The sequence below is a fragment of the Sander vitreus genome, chromosome 16 (genome assembly GCF_031162955.1).
Source record: "Sander vitreus isolate 19-12246 chromosome 16, sanVit1, whole genome shotgun sequence".
Classification (NCBI taxonomy): Eukaryota; Metazoa; Chordata; class Actinopteri; order Perciformes; family Percidae; genus Sander; species Sander vitreus.
The window spans coordinates 11,300,374-11,321,131 of record NC_135870.1 but is presented as its reverse complement, the minus strand read 5'-3'; the positions used below and the strand labels follow the sequence as shown (position 1 = coordinate 11,321,131).

Below are 20,758 nucleotides of genomic sequence, written 5' to 3'. Positions count from 1 at the left end.
AGACTACCTTGCTCTTAACCCTAACCATCACAACTATACCTAACACCAACCCCCTTAAAACAAAATATTCAACTCAAGCAATTTTAAAGAAGTGAAGACAAAATGTCCTCACTTTTGAAAACCTTCATCACTATCAACGTCTAAATCTCAAATTGGTCCTCACTAAAATAGTACAATACATAGGCTACATACACACACACACACACACATGCGCGCAGGCACGCACACACACACATACGCGCACACACACACACACACACACACACACACCGTGGTTATTTTCTGAAAGTAATACTACCAAAGAAGAGCAAAGTTTTACATTTAGTGTCTTTATAAAACAGATTTGCAAAATATAGCCAAGGCTCATTCATTTAAATATGCATAAATAGCAAGAAAATACTTTCCCATTTCAATTCAAATCATTTTTGAACTTCTTTATACACAAATCAAAGATAAACATATGAAAAACGAGGCTAAAACCCTCTTGTTGCAGCAGAGAAAACACAAGCATACTGTAGCTAAAGCGGCAGTTGATTAGTTAGAAATGTACATCATGTGAAGACACAATAAACATTAGAACAAAGTTGTATTCAAGTCTATATATAAGAAATATATATATATATATATATATATATATATTTCTTTTTTTATCATCAGCAACGCAACCGTAATTAACACCACCATGGCCAAAATGTTTTTTGTCTATGTACAATAGTGCAGACAAGGATCTTAAATCAGAACAAGGCAGTGAAAGGATTACAACACATTATCAAATGTCCTGATTTATCAGACTTCAAGTGGGTTCCCCTTGTTTTGGAATACCATTAAATAACCATGTTAGGATCAAACATACGTACAGGACATGTGCCAGACAACGCCCTCCTGTGATAAACCATTTTTAGTGGATTTTTTGAAAGCACTGGTCCTTTTTTAACACTTAAACACAACCATCCAAAATAAAACACACTGTAATTTGTTTGGATGAAGGTTATTTATGCATTTTATTAAATTGTATTGTAATAATTTATGTCTGCTCCACTGAAATGTTATAATAACCATTTTCTACAATAGATTTTTTGATTATTTTGTACATGTCATTTGTTTTACATTCATTATAGTCACTAATTCAACATTTTACCAACTGCAATAGGTCCTGCTCTGATTTATAGATTTATATTTCCTTGCATATGAATATTTTTCATAAAAGCCTCATCTCATCTTGCTTCAATTCAGAGGACATAGAATTAAGTAGTCTTTGAATTAATAGTATTTTAGACAACCCTGTAGATAAATAATGCAAATAATATATAGAACAGCATTCTGATATGTTTTTCTTGTTAGCAGTGTCAAACTGTTTGCCTCCTCTTAAATGCTATCAAATTATTTGTAAACAATTATTCAACATGACATCTGTGAAATTATTTAATTAGGCTGTATTTTCTAAAAGAAAGAAGAAAAAAAAAAAAAGTCTGTTTTACTACTGCCACATCAGCAGACTTCAAAAAGTTCATTGATCTCACTTTCACTTTTTAAAAAGGTGCTTTAGCTTCCTGAAGCAGAACAGACACAGAGATTAAAGAGACTTTCTTTCTTGTCTTTTTTTCTTCTACAGACCACTGTTCATTTGGCCGGCTCAGGGATGGGTGGAGCACGCTCCAGTCTCATGGTCCAGGGTTCAGAGGTCGCAGCATAAAATGGAGAGTGGGTAAGCACTTCTTCTCCAGCCAGAGCGAAGGCAAACACTCCCCTCTGCCTCCCTGCTCCTGCCTTCTCCTCCTCTGCAACATGCTTCCCCTCTGCTCGCCGTTCCTCCCTGCTCTCCCTGCCCGCGCCGTCCCCGCTCTTAAATCCCAGACCCCTGTTGCCGAGCATTCCCCCAAGTCCGTGACTCTTGATTCCCTGGTATGCAGGGCTTAACCCGTTTTCCTCAAACCGGTTGGTGGCAGCAGTGGGGGGGCACAGGAAGTTGCTGGTGGGTGTGGACCGCCAAGCAGCTGGCTTTCGTCCTCGTCGGGGGCGGGAGATGCGGCAGCTCTGCCTCTTGATGTGTCGATGTAGGTGGTCGGACCGTGTGAAACTTTTGTAGCAGTGCTCACATTGGTACGGACGGACGCCCGTGTGGATACGCAGGTGGTTTTTTAGGTCGTAGTTGTGGACAAACTTGGAGTTGCAGTGGAGGCAGATGTAGGGGCGCTCACCTGTGTGCTTCCGCATGTGGATCTTGAGTTTGTCTTGTCTGAGGAAAGAACAAAACCCCGTTTTCATACAGTGTGTTGTGGGTGGAAAGGTTGACAACATTACATTTCTTTGGCCTTTTAGATCTTGTTTAGTACAAGTGAGTTTAAAAGTCAGTAAAGATAAGATCCTGTTGGCTGCGGGTAAGCAAGCAATTACAAAGTACTGTCTTTGTTGGTATTGTGAAACACCTACACCTACTTGAACAGATGACTTATTCTATACGGCTCCAAAAAGAGCTGGGAGAGAAAAAATGGAGGAAATGGCCTGTTTACATTGCCGAAGACAGAGATATGTAATGTATATCTATATGATGTATATATGCTGCTTTGATTTTGCATAACCCATTTTTTTTGCTCTTTTCTTAGTTTTTTTTAGTCCTCTGCTGTAGGACTTCAGATGTACAATGTGAAAAAGTTGACAAATAAAAAGTAAAAAAAAAAAAAAAGTCAGTAAAGATGATGCAATTCTGCTCTAAAATACAGGTGGAAAATGTGCCAATGCATGAGGATATTGGTGAGTGAGATATCACTAATGCAAAGAAACCAGTGGAGGGGGCTTTCCACTTTAAGCTCTTTGATATTGAGATTTGGTGAAAAAATATTAACCTCAATCAAAAGAGCATGGGGTACTTTTCTGTTAACCCTGCAGTTTCTTCGTGCTTTGAAGTCAAAACGCACAGGAACAGGAAGATCTCAAGTTGATTTCTGTGTGGCTTTTTAAATACGAAACACTTTTAGTGAAGTAATAATGATGTGAGAAGAAGTGCTGTTTCACATACCTGGTGAATCGTACTTCACAGATAGTGCACATGTACGGTTTCTCCCCGGTATGTGTCCTCATGTGTCGTGGCAGTTTCCCAGCTCCTTGGATTACCTTGTTGCAGATTGGACACTGCTGCGACGCTTTGGGCTTCATCTTCCTCTCCTCCTCCAGCTGCCAGGGAGGGAACAGCCCCCCCAGGTGGGACGCGGAACTCAGGAAGCTCAGGTACGACCGGAAGTCGGCTTCATCCTTTAACGGGCCCAGAGCCTGACCTTCTGACGGCACTGACCCAGCGTTCATGGTGCTGCCTAGGCCCGAGCTGACAAACTCCTTCAGGAAGTTGCCGTGGAGCAGACTGAGCGGGATTTCCTCTTTCATCTCCTCCTTTATGATTTCTCTTTTCACAGCTAGATCGAGGGGCCTGGAGGCCTCAAGCGGTGCAGATTTGGGGAAGGCGTGGGGGAGCCTGCTTTGCTGTGAGGCTCCTGTGTGGGGACGCTGGTGGTGGCTGGGGTCCAGGAGCTGCTTGGGGAAGGCTGGGAACTCTGCGGCCCACATTGAGGGGTAGAAGCCTGGGAGGAGAGGAGAGAAGTTGGCCCTCCTGTCCAGTGTTGACATACGGGGGTAGAGACCCTCCTGCAGGAGAGACTCGATAGAGAAATCCTTCAAAGCCCGACTCTCCACACTCTCCTGCAACACAAGATGCATGAATATTTTTCATCAGCCTTTTGAACTTAGAAATAGTCATTTAAAGTCCGATTATTTATTTTTTTGCCCTGAAAATACAATATCAGTAATAGAAATAAGAAAATATCCAGTGATCTACCTGTTTTCCTCTCACGGTGTCTGGAGACTGTGACTGCGAGGACTCTCTGTGCAGGTCAAACTGCTGGTGGTAGGTGGAGGTGCTGGGAGGCGGCGAGTCCTCCGTCCCCGGAGTCGTCTGCCCCCCCCTGCTCTCCGAGGACTGCAGGGACCTCTCGCTGACATTGTCCTCCTCATCCTCCTGCTCGTCCTTCCTCGACCCCTCATCCTCCTCTTCATCCTCCTCTTCTTCCTCCTCCTCATCTTCCTCCGCATCCTCCTCTTCCTCTTCTCCCTCCTCCCCTCTCCCTCCGCCGCCTCCACCCCCGCTGTCCATGATCTCCAGGCAAACGTTGATGATGCAAGGAATCTCCAGCATCTGAGCTGCGTTCAGGATTTCTTTAACGTTGGACGCCGTCACGGTCAGAGTGGAGGTGTAGGCAAATTCCAGGATGGCTGTGAGAGAGTCCGGAGCCACAAAGTCAATTTCGTACACGGCCGCCGTTTGATGGTGATCCCCGCCGTCAGCGTTGGCCACTGTGAAGAGTTTCTTGAAGTACTGGCTGCAGGCAGCCAGAACGGAGCGGTGGGTGCGGTACTCCTGGTCACGGACGATGAGAATGACATCGCAGAGCAGCCCTTCACGGCGCTGCTCATTGAGGCTGCAGAGGACATCACTGCTGTGATTTGGGAAGGGGATCCCGATCAGGTCCTCTTCTCTGTGATGAACCATGCTCCTCTCTCTGACTCTGTTGCTTATCTAGAAAGAAGGAAATAACAGTGAACTGTGAAATAAGGTCAAACTGAAAAATACATAATTCTGTGGGAAATACGTTTTGCTCTAAAGCCTCCATTAATCCTGACTTGTATTGTTTTACTAAAGTCTTGTCTTTAGGGTTGTGCCTCTCATGTGATGTCATTAACACTTACAACAGTTTTGAAGGTATTTTGAAAATCCGTTGAGACTCTTTAGTCTGTCAGGATAAAAGAGTATTCAGTCTGTCACACACTTTTTTTTGCTTTTCCGCCTTTAATTGACATGCACGCAATTGTCACAGGTCGGATTTGAATCCTGGACCTCGCATTGAGGCATAAACCTCTAAATATATGTGTGCCTGCTCTGCCCACTGAGCCAACCTGGCCACCTAAAAAATATTTTTAACACATTTCCAGAGTTGCAACACTATTTCCTAATCCAAAAAAAGCTATTTTGTACAACACACAAAAAATATGAAAAGAATGTTCATATTGTACAATTTGTTCTCTGGTCTGTCTGAGACTTCCTGAATAAATAAAGCCCAACTAATCAACAGGTACATTTGTCAAAAGGTACCATCTCGGTTTCGATTACAATCAACTTAGCAAAGAAGTTTAAAAATAAAAGTTCTTATTGTGCAGCTGATTGAGTATTTTCTTTGTCACATGGACAGATGAGTCTTTGAGAAATCTGAAAATACCTGCAGAATGCAGTGATTCGTTTGAACATGTTCTCTTTGATTTCCTGTTGCTATTGGATGAATGCTGGTCTCAGTAATTTTCACAAAGCAAATCCACATAGTTGGTTTCTCACTCCCTCAGCGAACGAACGCCAGCATCATAAATATTTTAGTTATCACAGGGATGAAGCTGCACTTGATTTTGCAACAGGGATTCTCCTGAGAAGAACTGCCAACAGGAAGGTGATGGGGGTGTGTTAAAGCAAATAATGAAACTGTTCATTAATGTAAAACATTGATTTCAAGAGTGCATTAGGAGTGACATGTGATCCAGAGTTCGGTGTCACTGATGACAAGCAGCATTCACTAGATAAAGTATTTTCAAAAAGCGTTGATATTTGGTAGATAGAGGCTCTTAACCGAAGCCGATATTGTCAACGATGATGAGTGAGTCTCGCTTTATTAAAATATACCTTTAGGCATGCTTGTTTGTGTGCCATCTGTGCACCAAAGGCAACACGTGGTAAATACAGCATGTATCATTTTGAGCAAACATCATATTGGGTAATATTTGTCTTAAATGTGCCATCACAAATTCTCGTAGGATCGTGTTGCGACTGTGTGAGTTATGGAAACCCATCATCTTGATAAGACTTCAAACTTATTTTTTGTCTTGAAATAATATTTTCCTTGTTCTGTTTGACACTTGGTGATAAGTGTGTGAGAGTTTCTGTGATAATGTCCATCCCTCTTGTCTGGCTCTACCAGATATGAGCACGGAGCAAGCTGATACCTTCATTTGAACAATACGATATGTGACTGGGATGTGGTGAGAAAAGAAGAGAACGACAAAAGAGGTCAGATTGTACTCTAGATACTGTATCCTGTCAAAATGCTTACGTATGCAGTCTATCCTCTCTGCACTCATTTGATTTACAGCACGACTTAAGAGCTCGATATTGTTTCACACACAAATCCCTGTTCACTTTTCTTGAGTTCCTACCTGTTGATTCACTGTGCTGTTGTTTACAGTTACAGTGATAAAACTTCCTCTGGCAGGGTGCTCATTCATTCACATCTATGAATAGAGCTTAAACTTAGCCGTCCACACTTGGTGGTCACTAGAGGCATGTGTAGATAAATACTTTGAAGCGGGCCTGCTCACCACAGCTGCATTGTTGACTGGCTCTAAATGGGCCAGGGCTAAAGCCACACACACACACGCACGCACGCGCTCGCTCGCACGCACGCACGCGCGCATCGAGTGTCTTGGTTTTGTGCAGTAGGGGATTACACCAGAGGAGAAAAAAACTATTTCAGAAAATCCTTTAGTTCACCTGCAGGTATACAACTTGGACACCAATCTTACATGTAGTTTATTCTTGTCGATCTTGTTGCTAGGTAACTGTTGCTATGTTCATGCCATTGATACAGTGTGGTCATAATTAAAATGTCTATAGAGGGGGTGGTGGTATAGGATACAGGCCCACAGACCTACTACACAGAACTCAAACTACCCTGATGGGAACACTGAAACAAAAGAGCCACAGAGAAAGTTGCTGATGAAATTGTATATTTAAACCAGAAATAATCAATGGAAAAAGGGATTCTATCTGTATTGAAGTTCATACAAACCCTACAGTGTAATGTAAATCCTGTACAATAAGCTCAGGTAACTTCTTTCAATGATTTTGTTATGTGGAAAAAGGTTGCCTCTACAAAGACAGAACAATATCCCTTTTCTGTTATGTACCATGTATACAACATCCATAAAAAGTAATAGCCTGGGTAGAAGGTGAGAGAAGGGAGCCATCAGATGGCCCTTAAAGTTCCCTAACAGGTTGCACAAACACCAGCGGAGGGGCCCCTCCCTGTAACAGCCTGCCAAGGCAAACAATAGTGCAGAGCTTGGAACAACACAGAGTGGATAAAAGGGAGAGAAAAAGAGTCTGACTGGGAGGGCTTGGTGAACCCACTGTCATTCGTTTGCTCTCGATCCATCCCACCCACTCCTGGAACTATGAAACACGTGCTGCTGTTGCTGTTTGTTCGCCTGGTGCCCCAGCGAGCACCACTCCCCTCTGGTCCCACTGTTTGCCTGCCACGAGCTAACGCTAGCTCTTAGCGGCCGGCCCCTAATTACAATGTGGAAAGGATCTAAGGAGGATGTGCCACATAGACAGGGAGGGGAGGAGGGCACAGCTTTCCCACCACAAAGTCCTGGAGCGACATTTCATCAGCCAAACAGTCTTAACCCTTTACACCCCACCCCCGACCCCCTCCACCCATCAGAGCAGCCAGGGTGTGGACGCTTTGTGAAAGGGCTCTGATAATTACTGTTTAAGTCATTTGGCTCTTTATCCATCTTACTGTTCCAGTAAAGTCATGGAAGGACAACCCAACTTTTTTTCTTTATTGATAAAATTGACTCAGTAAATGATTGTCAGCCTATAACAATCTGCCATTATTAGGTGACATGATTTTTCAATAAATACGTATGGAAAATCATATTTTGTTGCAATCATCAGCTATAGCACCTATTTCTGTTCATCACACATGCATCACTGAATTAATTTACTGAACAAGCATTTCAGTTCCATGCGTAAAAACTATTCATACCGGGATCAATATCAGCTAAATTATTAAACTGACCTCTAATGGACAGTCTTGCCATTCTGTCTGTCTCTCTTTCGGCTTGCCTGTACCGGCCACGTCTCCTCTCCTGCCTCACTTAGTCACTAACACTTTCAACTCAGCACTCCCACCCCAAATTATGTGTCACCTTCATTCAGTGTCATTTTTCTCCCAGGAACTTCATCTGCTTTCTGGGCTCTGACCACCACCACCTCCTCCTCCACCTAATCAGTCTCCTCTTCCTCCTCTCCTCCTCCTCCTCCTCCTCTCTGTCCCTGTTGCAGCTGTATCATCATTATGCCCCGAGTAGAGTGGCTAACTTGTCCCCAGCCCTGACCGCTCAGGCCACAAATCAGCAGCTAATGTCCATCTCGACCCTTGTCACAGGCAGACACTCATTTGGCCTGTAAGCTACAACACCCAAAGCCTAGTTTATCCCTGTCAGGCCAGTGCATCCACCTGACCCACATGCTAAATCACCAGCAGCCAAAGTTTACCCCTGTCACCAACTGCCCATAGCAAACACCTGCTAAACAACTGTCACAGACGGACAATTGCACGGCCAATAATTTATCGTATTGACAGCCAGAATTCACCCCCTTATTAGGAGTAGACATTCATTTGACCTACTATGTAAGCTAGTCCATTATCACCAGTAAAACACAGTTTCTCCAGGAGACACTTCCTTGGTTGGAGTTTTAAATGACAATTGTCTGGAGCCTATAGGCCGCAGAGGGAGAGTTTTTAATCTTAATTGCTGTCAACTTGAGCAGGTGAACCGTATATAATGCCAGTTACACAAAATGGGCTGTTTTTATTTTTTTTATCTTTACAGTAATGATGAAATGTCAAGGCCAAATTTCAGCATTTAACTGCACAAGTTTTGCTTAAAAGTTCAGGGTCGCTTGGAACTTATTTATGGGAAGTTTACACGGAGTTGGTGCACATTTATTCCACATTTACACCGTTATAAAACAGTACAGACTGACTTATATTAAATGTTATTATCAGTTTGGTAGAAAATCAGCCTGCGAGTTCAATACATTTTGTAAAATCTAGCACCATAAACCTCACTTTAAGAGGGATTCTTGTTGAAATGTTTCAACAGGTGTACCAATGAAATTGTTCACTACAATTGCCTCAGAAGATAATCACTAATGTATGCCTTTAATTAATACTTATATTTGTTATAAGTATGATAAATATTTGAAGAAAACACTGGGTCTGGTCTTAAGAGATCTGGAGGCCAATTTAACTCGCGCGGCTCCTTAAAGAGCCCGTTAGCACTAAGTGTCATCTCTCCAGCCTTCAGGGGGGCCCACAGCTACACACCATTATCTCTCTCACTCCCAAAGTAAACAAAAGTCTATGGTTCACTGCTGAATATCGGCTCAGTGATTAAGAATGTTGCTTCTGGACTATTTTCCATCCAACGGACAGATTATTTTTTTATTCTACATATTTATATTTCTCTACATCTCTGTTTGGTCCGAGTAAAGACCCAAGTGAACAGAAAAAGTTGTATTTGAGAATGGTACAATATAAAATAACAAAATACATTTCTTGAAAGATGAATACAGTATTTTGCAATTTTATAATTAAGCCTTGATTAAAAATGTATCCATCTGTATTTTTCTGATATTTTAAAATGGCTCCATGAATTACCATGTTGAAGATTAAAAAGTTAAAAGCCTTTAGTACACTACACACTGGCAGGTGCAGGTTGAAAACTGACTGCAGCTAATGAGATATAATCAGAGTTACAATGTGTGATTAAGCAAACCTGTTATTAGTATGACATTGATCTTTAATGAATTTCCTGTCACAGTTTGTGAGCCTGTTGAGTAGGTGTTTAACTACAGGTACTCTTTTGAAGTAACTTAACAAACGTTCAAGTATCTGATAAAGCAGCGATACAATACAACACAAAGTATACCCTTATTTTACATTTGTAAATGCAGCTGATTTTCTGTATTTATTTCCCACTTACACTGAATTATATCCTGCATTTTTAACAATTGTTTTTTATTTAGTAAGTTTAGAATTTAGTGAGTACAAACTAATCTTTATACGTGAATGACAAACAACTACTGGTAAACAATTTGATGGTAATACTTCTCATGGAATTTTGTAACTACATGAGGTAATAGGACTACTATAAGCTGGCTGACAAAAAGCCTGTGGTAAACAGTAATTTACAGCTCAGCCTCAAATCCATAACATGTTTTTATTTTGTCCCAACTCACAAACATCCCATTTATCTTTATGAATTACCTGAGTATTTGTTTTGGATTTGAAGGAGAATGTCGTATAGATATGGAATATCTAAAAGTGCAATGTATAATTACTGTTGGAGACTCAACACATACTTAAGCCCACTTAAACTACTATGTTTGATATTTCCAAGACGTACTGTGAAGCTATAAACGCTCATGCTATTTCCAGAATTCTACAGCACAATATTTACGCTGTAGTGTAAATATTGTGCGTAGAATTCTGGAAATAGCATGAGTCATTAAGCGACTTTATTGACCTGTTTGCACCTTGTAAGACATTGAGGATCTACAGCAGTAGGCTACAACACTCATATACACTTCTAAACACAAAAAAGGACACAAAGCGTTGCACGTGTGCTCACTGTAACATAACGCACAAGTGCAAGCTTGTTCTCACACTCTGAAACAATGTGACAAATTATTATAGACATATACGCACAGACACACACCCATGTGCATACTTCAAAACTCTGGCTTCCACATAAATTCACACATGTCTTGATACGTTCCCCAGCATTCCACAGCTCTCAGCACCCATCACCTACCGTGCCTTCAGTTTCTTGATTCCCCTCACGTGTCACATGTATTTCCAGACTACTAAGAGGCTCTCTTGCTCCTCACTTGACCTCTCAGCATTGCCCTTTTTAATTGAAATGCAGCTGCCTCTCTCTTTGCCAGTCTGTCAATCAGTCAGTCAGCCAGGCAGTCAGTCCATTCACAAGCTCCTCACACCGGCAACGGATGCCCATTCACAAAAATACATTTAAACAAACAAAAAAGAGGAGGAATATCCAATGGAGAGGAGCAAAAGCAGCGCAACAGAGGAGAGCAGAGTGTGATTCTTGGGTCTGTCTGTGTAGCAGAGTGTGGAGTTAAGAGTCAGGCTCACTGTTGTGTGTGGCTCATAGGACGAGCGAGAGAGTGAGAGGAAGGGAGGGAGGGCAGCAGCACTGCGCTGAGGAGATGTCGCACCACTAGTTTTTATAGCAGGGTGGGTAGCTGGAAGATAATAATACCCCATCCTCCTCCACAACACAAGTTTAAGCGCACTGTGTAATAAGCCCATGGCGCAGACACCCTCTGATTTAGGTCAGACAAAATGAATTTTTAGTTGTGTTAGAGTGGATTTTTGGTATAAAGGGACCGGGGCAGAGAAACTCGAAGGGGTTGTTTGGGGAGACTGAGGCGGGGTAAAAAAAGGAAAGGAGAATGAGAGAGAAGTTGAAAAACTATTTTGTGCACCTCTGTTGGTTAGTCTCAAGCTGAGATGAAGAAATATACATGACTTAAAAGTAGTCACACAGAAGCAGAAAAACAACTGCAACTTAAAGCCAGTTAGTTTCAGTTTTGCACCTGTTTAAAATGGAGCCCTGCTATTCTCTTTCAACTCTCCCAAAACTAAATTCTGTAATCAAAACTAACATTGAAAAAGCTCTTTGAGACGTCTATGCATGTGTTCAGACAATGTAGGGTAAAATGCTGGGCAAGTGTAACCCCCATAAACACTAAACATAAACACAACAGACTAATTACTGAAAACGCATTAACACACTTTGGTGTGCGGCACCTTATATACAGAACCCTTTAAAACTGGCTGATTTAGTCAGTGGTGTTAATTTGAAAGGAAATATTACTTAAAAGTAATGATGTGACGATATCTGAGACAGAATTGAACCACAAATGCTGAAAAATACCACAAGCGACTGACTGTTAATTTCCTTTTTGTTGAAACGTTTTTTATCTTTCTTTCTTTTTTAACAAAGGTTTCAAAAACCAGGTTGAAGAGAGCAGAAGCTCTGTTTTGAGTCAGAAAGCCGTCAAAGTAGGGTAACAGTTGGTGAGCACACCACTACCTCTATCTGGAGTAGGAGGAAGTTAATGCAGAAAGGTGTAGAAATAAGCCATTCTGTATAGACTTCAGTGTAGAAGAGGAAGCCTGTTTAGCAGGTGTTTGAGGAGATATTGAACGTCAAGAAAATGTGGAGAGAGTTTGCTGTAACAAGTTGGTGGCAACAAAACTTAATGGTACAGAGCATGGCTTACAAAACTGCTTCCTCAGGTTGTGTGCGTGTGCGTGTGCGTGCGTGTGCGTGCGTGTGTGTGCGTGTGTGTGCGTGTGTGTGCGTGTGTGTGTGTGTGTGTGTGTGTGACACAGCAAAAAAACTGAAAGAGAGAGTGTTTCCTTTGCTTTCACAGACGGGCCAAATGTTGTGACTTAGCACATTCACAGTATCTAAAATAGCCATTGGGCTTTCCTGTGTGGCACTAATAATCCACGCCCTTTGTAATACTTAATTTAAATTAACGAATAATAGGAAGGTTTCAACTTCTGAGATATATATCATTTACACTTAAAGGTTACTGTTTTGTTTGACAGACCTAAAAACAAAAATGTGGTACAGACAATACATTTACATTTAATAATCTAACAAACAATTAAGAGCAGTTTTTTTCTCATTCATATAGGTAGATTATGAAGTCAGCCATTGTTATCTTAGTGGTTACGGGACCTTCAAATCTACCTAAATATTTCTAACCATCCATAAATCATAATGACTGTGAAAGCAGTCAAATTGTGTTGAGTTAACCTCTACAAACAAGTAGACATCAGAGTGTACATCAGACTGCTATGCCCACTTCCCCTTGAGGAAAACATGGACTAAAGCAAACCACAGTTCATGCCCTGGTGGTTTACACTGTTTTGTACAGGGTGAGAGCCGAGGCCAGCTCACATTGGCATCTAGTATATATAAACAGGGTTAGCCACTAACTGCTAGCAGGCCAGCCAGACGGCCAGAAAAACATTTGCCATCTTATAAGATTGGCTATCTATTCTAAACACGCCGTTGCCGTCATAGCAGCACACTGTAAGTGGTACCTGTGTGAACTACTTTGTTTCTAATTCTAAAACTGCAGGCTCTTGTACTGCAAACTGCCATATGCCATGATAGGCACAAACCAGTGGTAACGGTACAGAAGTGCAATGTGTAAAAGACACTGATTTGCTCTGCAGCTCATTTTGGGGTGTAAATTCATAAGTGATTCAGCCCAACTGCAATGTGCACACAGTACAGCATGCCTTATGGCTAATAGGGCAGATTTACATGATGATTATGCTTGCAACAGTTTTATATATTGTAACACAACCATGAAATCTATTACATTATTATCTAAGGAGCAAGAAAAATGATCTTAGTGCTTCAGTGTTTTATCATTCTGTAGTATATAATCATCAGGCGAAATATTGTTTCCTTTCCCCCCTTAGTCTGTTGTGAGTCTTAGGCTACACCAAGACGTGGTGTGTCTTGTCGCTCAGTCTGAGTGCCAACAGTCGCAAAACACGAGGACTCAAGGGGCTGAGTAAGAGTCATCTGTTTTTTCTGTCTGTCTGGCATCTCAACGTACCTGTTTACTGCCACCTGCTTCGCCCAGCAGGATACACGTTCCAGGACACCAGATTGACACTTTGGAGGGGGGGATGGGGTGTGAAGCATCATTACATGAAGTTGATGTCATGGAGACTTTGATGCTGTACAATATAACAAACACAGTAAGATTTCTCTCAGAAAAGAACTGATTAGAATATCTCAAACTGAACTGTAGCAGCAATACAGCCACATACCATAAAGCCCTATGTGTCAGTAAAACAAAAGGACGCACTCACAGGCTTGTCATATTATGAATTCAGTTCCTTGATGGTTAAGAGACCTAGTATCCCTGAATGCTGATCTCTTAATGCTGTTAATGTTATTAGAAAAAGGTTTTCCCTTCACTACCTACTCTATACTCTATAACTGTTTAAATTTCGGGGCTAATGGAGACTTTCCTCCCAAAAAGTTTCAGGAACTGCCCCAAAACAACATATGTTTATTTTTATTTATTTATTTAACAGGGACAATGGACAGTGACAAAGCCTTCTAGTGGCTGTAGTAATGATGAGTCTTGTCTGTCGGGAGCAAAGGAAGTCAGATGACTTGCTTATAAAGCGACAAAGTCTACGTATAGGTCAGTGGTTGATGGATAGGTCAATAAAACACTTAAAATACACTTTAATATGGTAGACAGCTATTTGTTTCTCGTTTTTAACCGACAGCGTCGTTTTTTTAAACCATGACCTCGATCATCCCCTAACCTTAACCACATGTTTATTAATATAACCATGACAATAAATGTCCCTTAACCTTAAAGTTGCCTACACATGATCTGCGGTAAAACCGCTCTGCGCTGGCTGTGCCATTGTTTTCCTATGGGGGGAGCGGTGGAGACAACTTGGAGGAAGCTCTACCACCCAGAATTGCGCTGCGCTCAAAGTTCAAATGATTTCAACTTTGACCTCGTTGCCGTTGACCTTTCAAAGCGCGACCAAAGCCAGAAGCAATTATGACGTATAGCTTTGCCTCTGTGCCTGTACCTAACGTACCTAAGTAGTCTTTTTTTTGTTGTTAGGGCATTTCTGCCTTCATTGGACAGGGAGAGAGATATGAAAGGGGAGAGAGAGGGGGGAAGACGGACCTGAACCCTGGACCTCCCGCGTCAAGGAACAAACCACCGCACATGTGTGCCCGCTTCACCAACTGAGCTAAATGGCCACCGAAGTAGTCATTTTAACATGATCTTTCCCTAAAGTTTTAGTGCGTAAACCTAAACAAAGCTTAACCATAGCACTTTATAAATATGATGTATTTTACAACATGGACAAATTACATATTTGGTGGTTTAATTTGATGGGATTTGTTGGGATAACTGCACACATTTTCACACAGTATCTCTTGGAAGGCTTTCGTATTCCTGCACTCGTTTGTACACATCAATAGCAGCAGAAGTAGTTGTGTCCGTAATGAAAATAAAAACTAAAGAGAGAAGTTCACAACAAGTTTCAAGTTATGTAGCAATGTGTACATAGCAAAATAACATGAAAAAATAGTTCAGGGAAGTATGTACCAGACCTTTCCTGGATTAATAACTGTAGAGACAAAAAAACACAACTAGCCCGAATTATGCCCTTTACCCTGATGTGTCGGAGGCCAGCTGTGGCCTGGTGTGGGAGAGAAGCAGGAAAGGGAGGCAATCATCCCCCCACAGTCTAGAGATAGAGCATCGCAGGAGCCTCCCAGGTCTACACCCCCTGTCTCCAGTCCAAGGACGGAGACAGACACACACACAGATGCAATGTTGCTTAAACACAAAGAGCGGGAGGCAGGCTTGTGTGCAACCTACTGTACATTCTGCCTCTCTCAATCACAAAGACACACACCTATCTGTCAGGTCATTAGAAATCACCTTGGAGCATGCCATTCGGATGAGTGAGTTGAGGGCGTTTCCTTTCTGCTGACCTGTCTGTTTTTGCTTTAACCGTCTACTGTTTTCCCTTTTTTTCCAAACATCCTAATCATTATTGGAAGCTTTGCCAGAAGGGAGGAAAAGTACACAATCTGCATATTTAGAGCTGCGAGTACTGCAGGAGTCAGAGTTACAGTGTTTCACAGGTGGCCATAACATTGCCATGTGTGAGAATATCTTGAATGTCTGTGATGATGTTTGTTGAAGACAAATAAGATTATGCTTTATGTTTAAGGCCACGTTTATTACGTTGAAATGTATTTTGAATCCGAAACTGCAAACTAAATGTAAAAGTACTCAAACCTCCCAACCACAACTTCCACGTTGCTGCTTCTGAATGAATCTCAGTATTGTGTTGTGTTCATTTGATTTGCGTGGTGTGAATATTTGTGTGTGCGTGTCTGCATGTTGTGAGGGTCGTGGGGTGAATGAGGACAACTCCTTATGGTGATAACGAGAAGGAGGCCAGCCTTGGCGGGACAGCCTCTGTCTGCCCTCAGGTAGTGTGTGTGTGTGTGTGTGTGTGTGTGTGTGTGTGTGTGTGTGTGTGTGTGTGTGTGTGTGTGTGTGTGTGTGTGTGTGTGTGTGTGTGTGTGTGTGTGTGTGTGTGTGTGCGCATGTGTATGTGTGTGTATCAGCAGGAGAGCCCTCGGGCACTCTGGCACCTCCTAATTAAAACCAGTCAGGCTGCAGGGCAGGAGAGACAGATGCCTGTCATGAGACACACACACACACACACACACACACACACACACACACACACACACACACACACACACACACACACACAAGGTGGCGGACTACATTCAACCAAATGCTTATTATACTCACAATACACAAGTGTGATGCGTAGGTCAACTATTTTTGGACTCACACCCAATCTTATCCCACCCGCTCGGGTATCACACAGGTAACTAATCTGTATCTGTGCCAAATCACAAAAGAGAAGCCATGAAATCAACACAGCAGTAACATAATTCATGTTAACAAGGCTGCTAATAATCCTAGACAAAGACCATTTTTACATACATGTATCCTTTTGCTACCTGACTGGTGTATATTTGAGTTTCATTAATGAATCCATTACTTATTTTCAGTGGTTAGGTTAAAACTAATTTGGCTAATTTGGGTTAAAAAATAAGTGAATGAACTCTCATTAGTTGTATTCTTATCTGAAACCTGCTGGAGTATTGCCAACTTGTTCACCAGCAACACATACCAAGCGTGTCTCACACTCACTCACACACACACTCTCTCACATGCAGTCGTGACCCATAGTAGCTTCCAGATTGACACATCTCTCTTTCTCCCCGGCACAGAATGAGACACAATTGTGCTGTTACCTACAGAGTCTGTCACATTTTATCTTTGTTCCCCCATGTACAGCCCAGAGCTGCAGGCGACCACATGTAGTACTTAGCAGGCTAACTGCTGTTTGTCTGGGGTGGGTGGGTGGATCAAGGCATGCTACTCTCCTTTCTCTCCCAGTGATTAGATAGCAAAAGCAGGCCAGCTAGCCTAACCCACACACTCATGTCTCTAAAACTGCCATCCAGCCCCGCTTTCTCTCTCGCTGCCTCTCACACACAGGTGGGTGGACCCACTTATTCAACCCATATCTTTCTTTTAGACATTATGAAATCGTGCTTTCTTTTTTTCCCTTTCTTCTTTGCTTCATCCAACACCCTGATGCTGAATGACATTCAACTCTGTCTCCTTTTTGCCTGATTGCAAAGCTGAGAATCATGTCTCTCTTTACTGTCACTCGTCTGAGGCTAGGTGGGTTGCCATTGGTCACAGAAGCCTATTTTCTATTATCTAGGTAACATTCATGAAACACCCACATTGTATATGTAAAATGCTTCATTGCACAATACAAATTGTGGTTGCCGCTGACATTTTAGCTGTTGAAATGTATCACAAACTGATGACTTTGACACTGTTAGCGAACACAAAAACCACTGCAAGACATATCCACTGTGATTAGTAAATATTATGCTAAATTAAGTGCTATAGTATTATAAGGAATTTATGAAATAATAGTTTAGTGAAAAAATGAAAAGTGATTTGTGAGGTAATTGGGTCTCTGTAGCTGCTGTTGCAATTAAGTAAGACTTTGTTATAAACTGATGCATTGATAATAATATACAAATGTCTAATATTACAAAAGTCAGGCTGTAGTTTGCTAAATTGCTAAAGAGTTAGTTGGGGGCAGGATGTTGCTCCCAGGTGACATACCTGTTAAAGTATGTGAATGTAATCAATCACGTTATTAAATAAAACTACTGACGCGTGATGAAAAGCAGCAGCAGGGACAGAGGGAGGAAAAAAGAGGAGAATTGAGGAAATGGAGAAATTGTAAATGGAAAGAAAGAATATAGCTTGAAAAGCAGAGAGACTGAGATCGAGCCGACCAGCGAGTGCAAGTGCGAGTGCCTGCCTCCCTGGCGGCTTTGTCGTTTGAGCAAGGCGCTGTGTTTCGTGAGGAACGCAAAAGTCCACAAATCCCACAGAAGGAGCTTTTTTGGCAGGGCTCGGGCCTCCCACCCACGGCAGCCTCTTCAAGCCTCCTCCCATCCTCTATTCATCTGTGAGGGGCGGCTTACTCACCCAGCCCAACTCCACACACACACACACACACACACACACACACACACACACACACACACACACACACACACACACACACACACACACACACACACACACACACACACACACACACATACACACACACACACACACACACACACACACACATACACACACACACACAAAACTTGGACCTCGATCCTACGGAGGAGGGCGGACACGCACACATGCACACACAAACAGCTACTCGGCCATTGTATATGTACAAACTTGCATGCGTTGCATTAACCTAAACTTAAGCAGGGCATTTGAGACTGATTTCAGAGAACTATGACAAGATGACTCTGTGTCATGGGGGGTTAAAATCAGATTGTGTATTGCTGTGTAAATGCTGTTACATGGGCATGCCCACACATTGTCAGGTGGGAAGAAGGCGGGTGGACTCATTCACTCTGTCAGTCTCATAATGAACACATTGCATCATTTTGCAATTATTAAGCTACGTCTTCATTTACTTGACACATTCAAATGTTATCAATCAAATACTTTTGCACTTTGCACATGCACATTTACACACACTATAGGATGCATTTAGAGACAGATAGAAAAGATAGTTTTCTTTATATTGAATATTGGCTTATCATATACAGTATACTATAGGTGAGATTGTACAAACATGAAGGTAATGTTTGTTGAACACACTGATGTGACCTGCAAGGAACAGGTTCAATCCTGGAGAGAGATAGAGGCAGACAGAGGGCTGTAGTCAGGAGGGTGTGTGACGAGAGTAGGTGTGGTAGTGTCTTCTACACTGTATCCCCATCTAACTGCCACTGTGACAGGAAGAGAGCTCTGTAGGTTCTGCTTGTGTGAGTGTTTTAGTCATTAATGATGAAGGCTGATAAAGGTTTCAGGGTGAAGCATGTCTGTTCTATACATGTAAAGTATTTCTAGTCCTTTTTAAAATTAAAGGAAAGTGCAGGTTTTCATTCAGTTTTGTTATAGTTTTGTTTGGTAGTTCACCTGCTGAAAAGCTGTGACTGAAATTATTTACATGAACTGAAATTAGTTTATATAAAAGTTTAAATGTGTAGTCATCGGCAGATTCTTTGAAATGAACCACTGAAGCTCCAAAACAATGTCATTCTCACTAAAAGGAAAAAGACACTTGACATATAGCTTGATAATTTTACTAACCATTCAAGTATAATATCTCAGATCTGAAGAAAGGAAACAATGCACTAGCTGGCACATGATCACCCTTTTATAATACTCTTAAAGGTTAACATTTACTCATGCTATTTGGTAGCGGGGAGGGGGCGGGGGGGGTGTCACAGACAGGAAGAGTGAAATAATGTTGAATGTCACACCTCTGCCCCCACATGTGTTGCACAGAGAAGCTGAATCTGAAGTATAAATTTGATCACTAACTGATTATGAATTTCTCATTTGAAAATAAAAGTGAATTTCAAGATAGATTCCTGGAGGACAGATGTCATCCCGTTAGTCAGATAGTTTAATACTACCATGCCAATTAAGAGATGTGACATGTACTACATTTAATCTTACAACCTCAGGCAGCTTCTTGGTGACAGAATCGTGATGATAACGAAGACAAATATAGTTTAGAGATCTAGATAATGCACAATAAATCATTAGTTATACAAGTTGTTGCTGCGATAATAAGTAAAAGTAAAAAAAAAAAAAATATATATATATATATATCTGTCTTTAAAATCTGTTCCAGCTTTCGCTTGCTGTTATGTGAAGGGGGAGGCATTCATTGCGAGCACATCTGTTGCAAGACACACACAGGAAAGTTTATGTACAGCACTGAGAATAGCTGAACATCATTTTTTTTACTCTATGTCCTATTATAAAAAGTTTGAGACGTGGAGCAATTTGCAACTTAAAATGGGAACACAGGGGAACCTGATTCTACAAAAGGTCAGCCATCCTTTAGTCTGATTCTGGCGCTCAGTGAGTAGCCGACAGCTCTTTGCTTTGAAATTTTGCCACAACACACAGAAAATATGAACCTCTCATTATGATTGAAATAGTACAACGAAGAAGAAGAAAAAACAAAAGAAAAGAAAGTAAAAAAAGACAGTAAGATGTAACTGACCTTTTAAGAAGTGAAGTTTTGATTTCAGTTCCTCTATCATTCACTCAGTCCCTGTCAGGAAACTCAACACTGTCTCAGCACTGGCAAACTTGTGAAAGTGAGAGCAGGCGAGACAGAGACTCAAATTTGCTCTGAAGGTGTGTCAGTGATTTTGAGGAGTGAAAAGGTATCGTTCCACGAAACGGTTATCTAAGAAACGCAACAAAACAAAAACTGCTACACCCACCAGCCTCAGCCAACACCCCTCCCTCCCACTAAACCAAAAGTATTTGGCAGCGTTCCCTACAAAGTCCACCTGTGCTTAGGGGAGGGGAGTGACACGCACTCACACTCACTGGGCCAAGCCTGAAAACCTGCATGCGAGCTCGGACTGGGTGGTATGGTTATGGCTGGGAATAGGCAGAGCTTAGCCTTGGTGCTGGGGCTGGAGGACAGAGGGGGTAGAGGGTTGAAAGGCTGCTGGTTGGCCTGAACAAGGCCTGAAGCTCTGAAACCAGAGATGAGGCTACAGAGCTGGGGCAAAGGCCAAGTCAGGAGCAAGAGCTGGAAAC

General features: G+C 41.9%; 1 protein-coding gene across 2 annotated transcripts; it reads right to left on the bottom strand.

Annotated features, from left to right (window-relative positions):
• Positions 1-313: 313 nt before the first annotated feature.
• Positions 314-20,375, bottom strand: zbtb7c (zinc finger and BTB domain containing 7C). Of its 2 annotated transcripts, none has more exons than XM_078271578.1 (4): positions 20,208-20,375; positions 3,827-4,564; positions 3,017-3,690; positions 314-2,236 (listed from the first exon to the last, which is right to left on the bottom strand). In XM_078271578.1, the coding sequence occupies exons 2-4, from the start codon at positions 4,535-4,537 to the stop codon at positions 1,621-1,623; spliced, it is 2,001 nt and encodes a 666-aa protein (XP_078127704.1). In that variant the 5' UTR covers positions 4,538-4,564; positions 20,208-20,375; the 3' UTR covers positions 314-1,620. The 2 variants fall into 2 exon arrangements, with proteins under 2 accessions (XP_078127704.1, XP_078127703.1); XM_078271577.1 differs by lacking the exon at positions 20,208-20,375 and adding an exon at positions 10,696-11,095.
• Positions 20,376-20,758: the final 383 nt, after the last annotated feature.

Bases quoted from the DNA above. Each gene is read 5' to 3' on its own strand.
- zbtb7c (XM_078271578.1), bottom strand. From the start codon at position 4,537: ATGGTTCATCACAGAGAAGAGGACCTGATCGGGATCCCCTTCCCAAAT. The intron at 3,691-3,826 runs GTAGATCACTGG...CTTGTGTTGCAG, and splicing joins ACACCGTGAGAGGAAAACAG to GAGAGTGTGGAGAGTCGGGC. The intron at 2,237-3,016 runs GTATGTGAAACA...TTCTTTCCTCAG, and splicing joins TGTGAAGTACGATTCACCAG to ACAAGACAAACTCAAGATCC.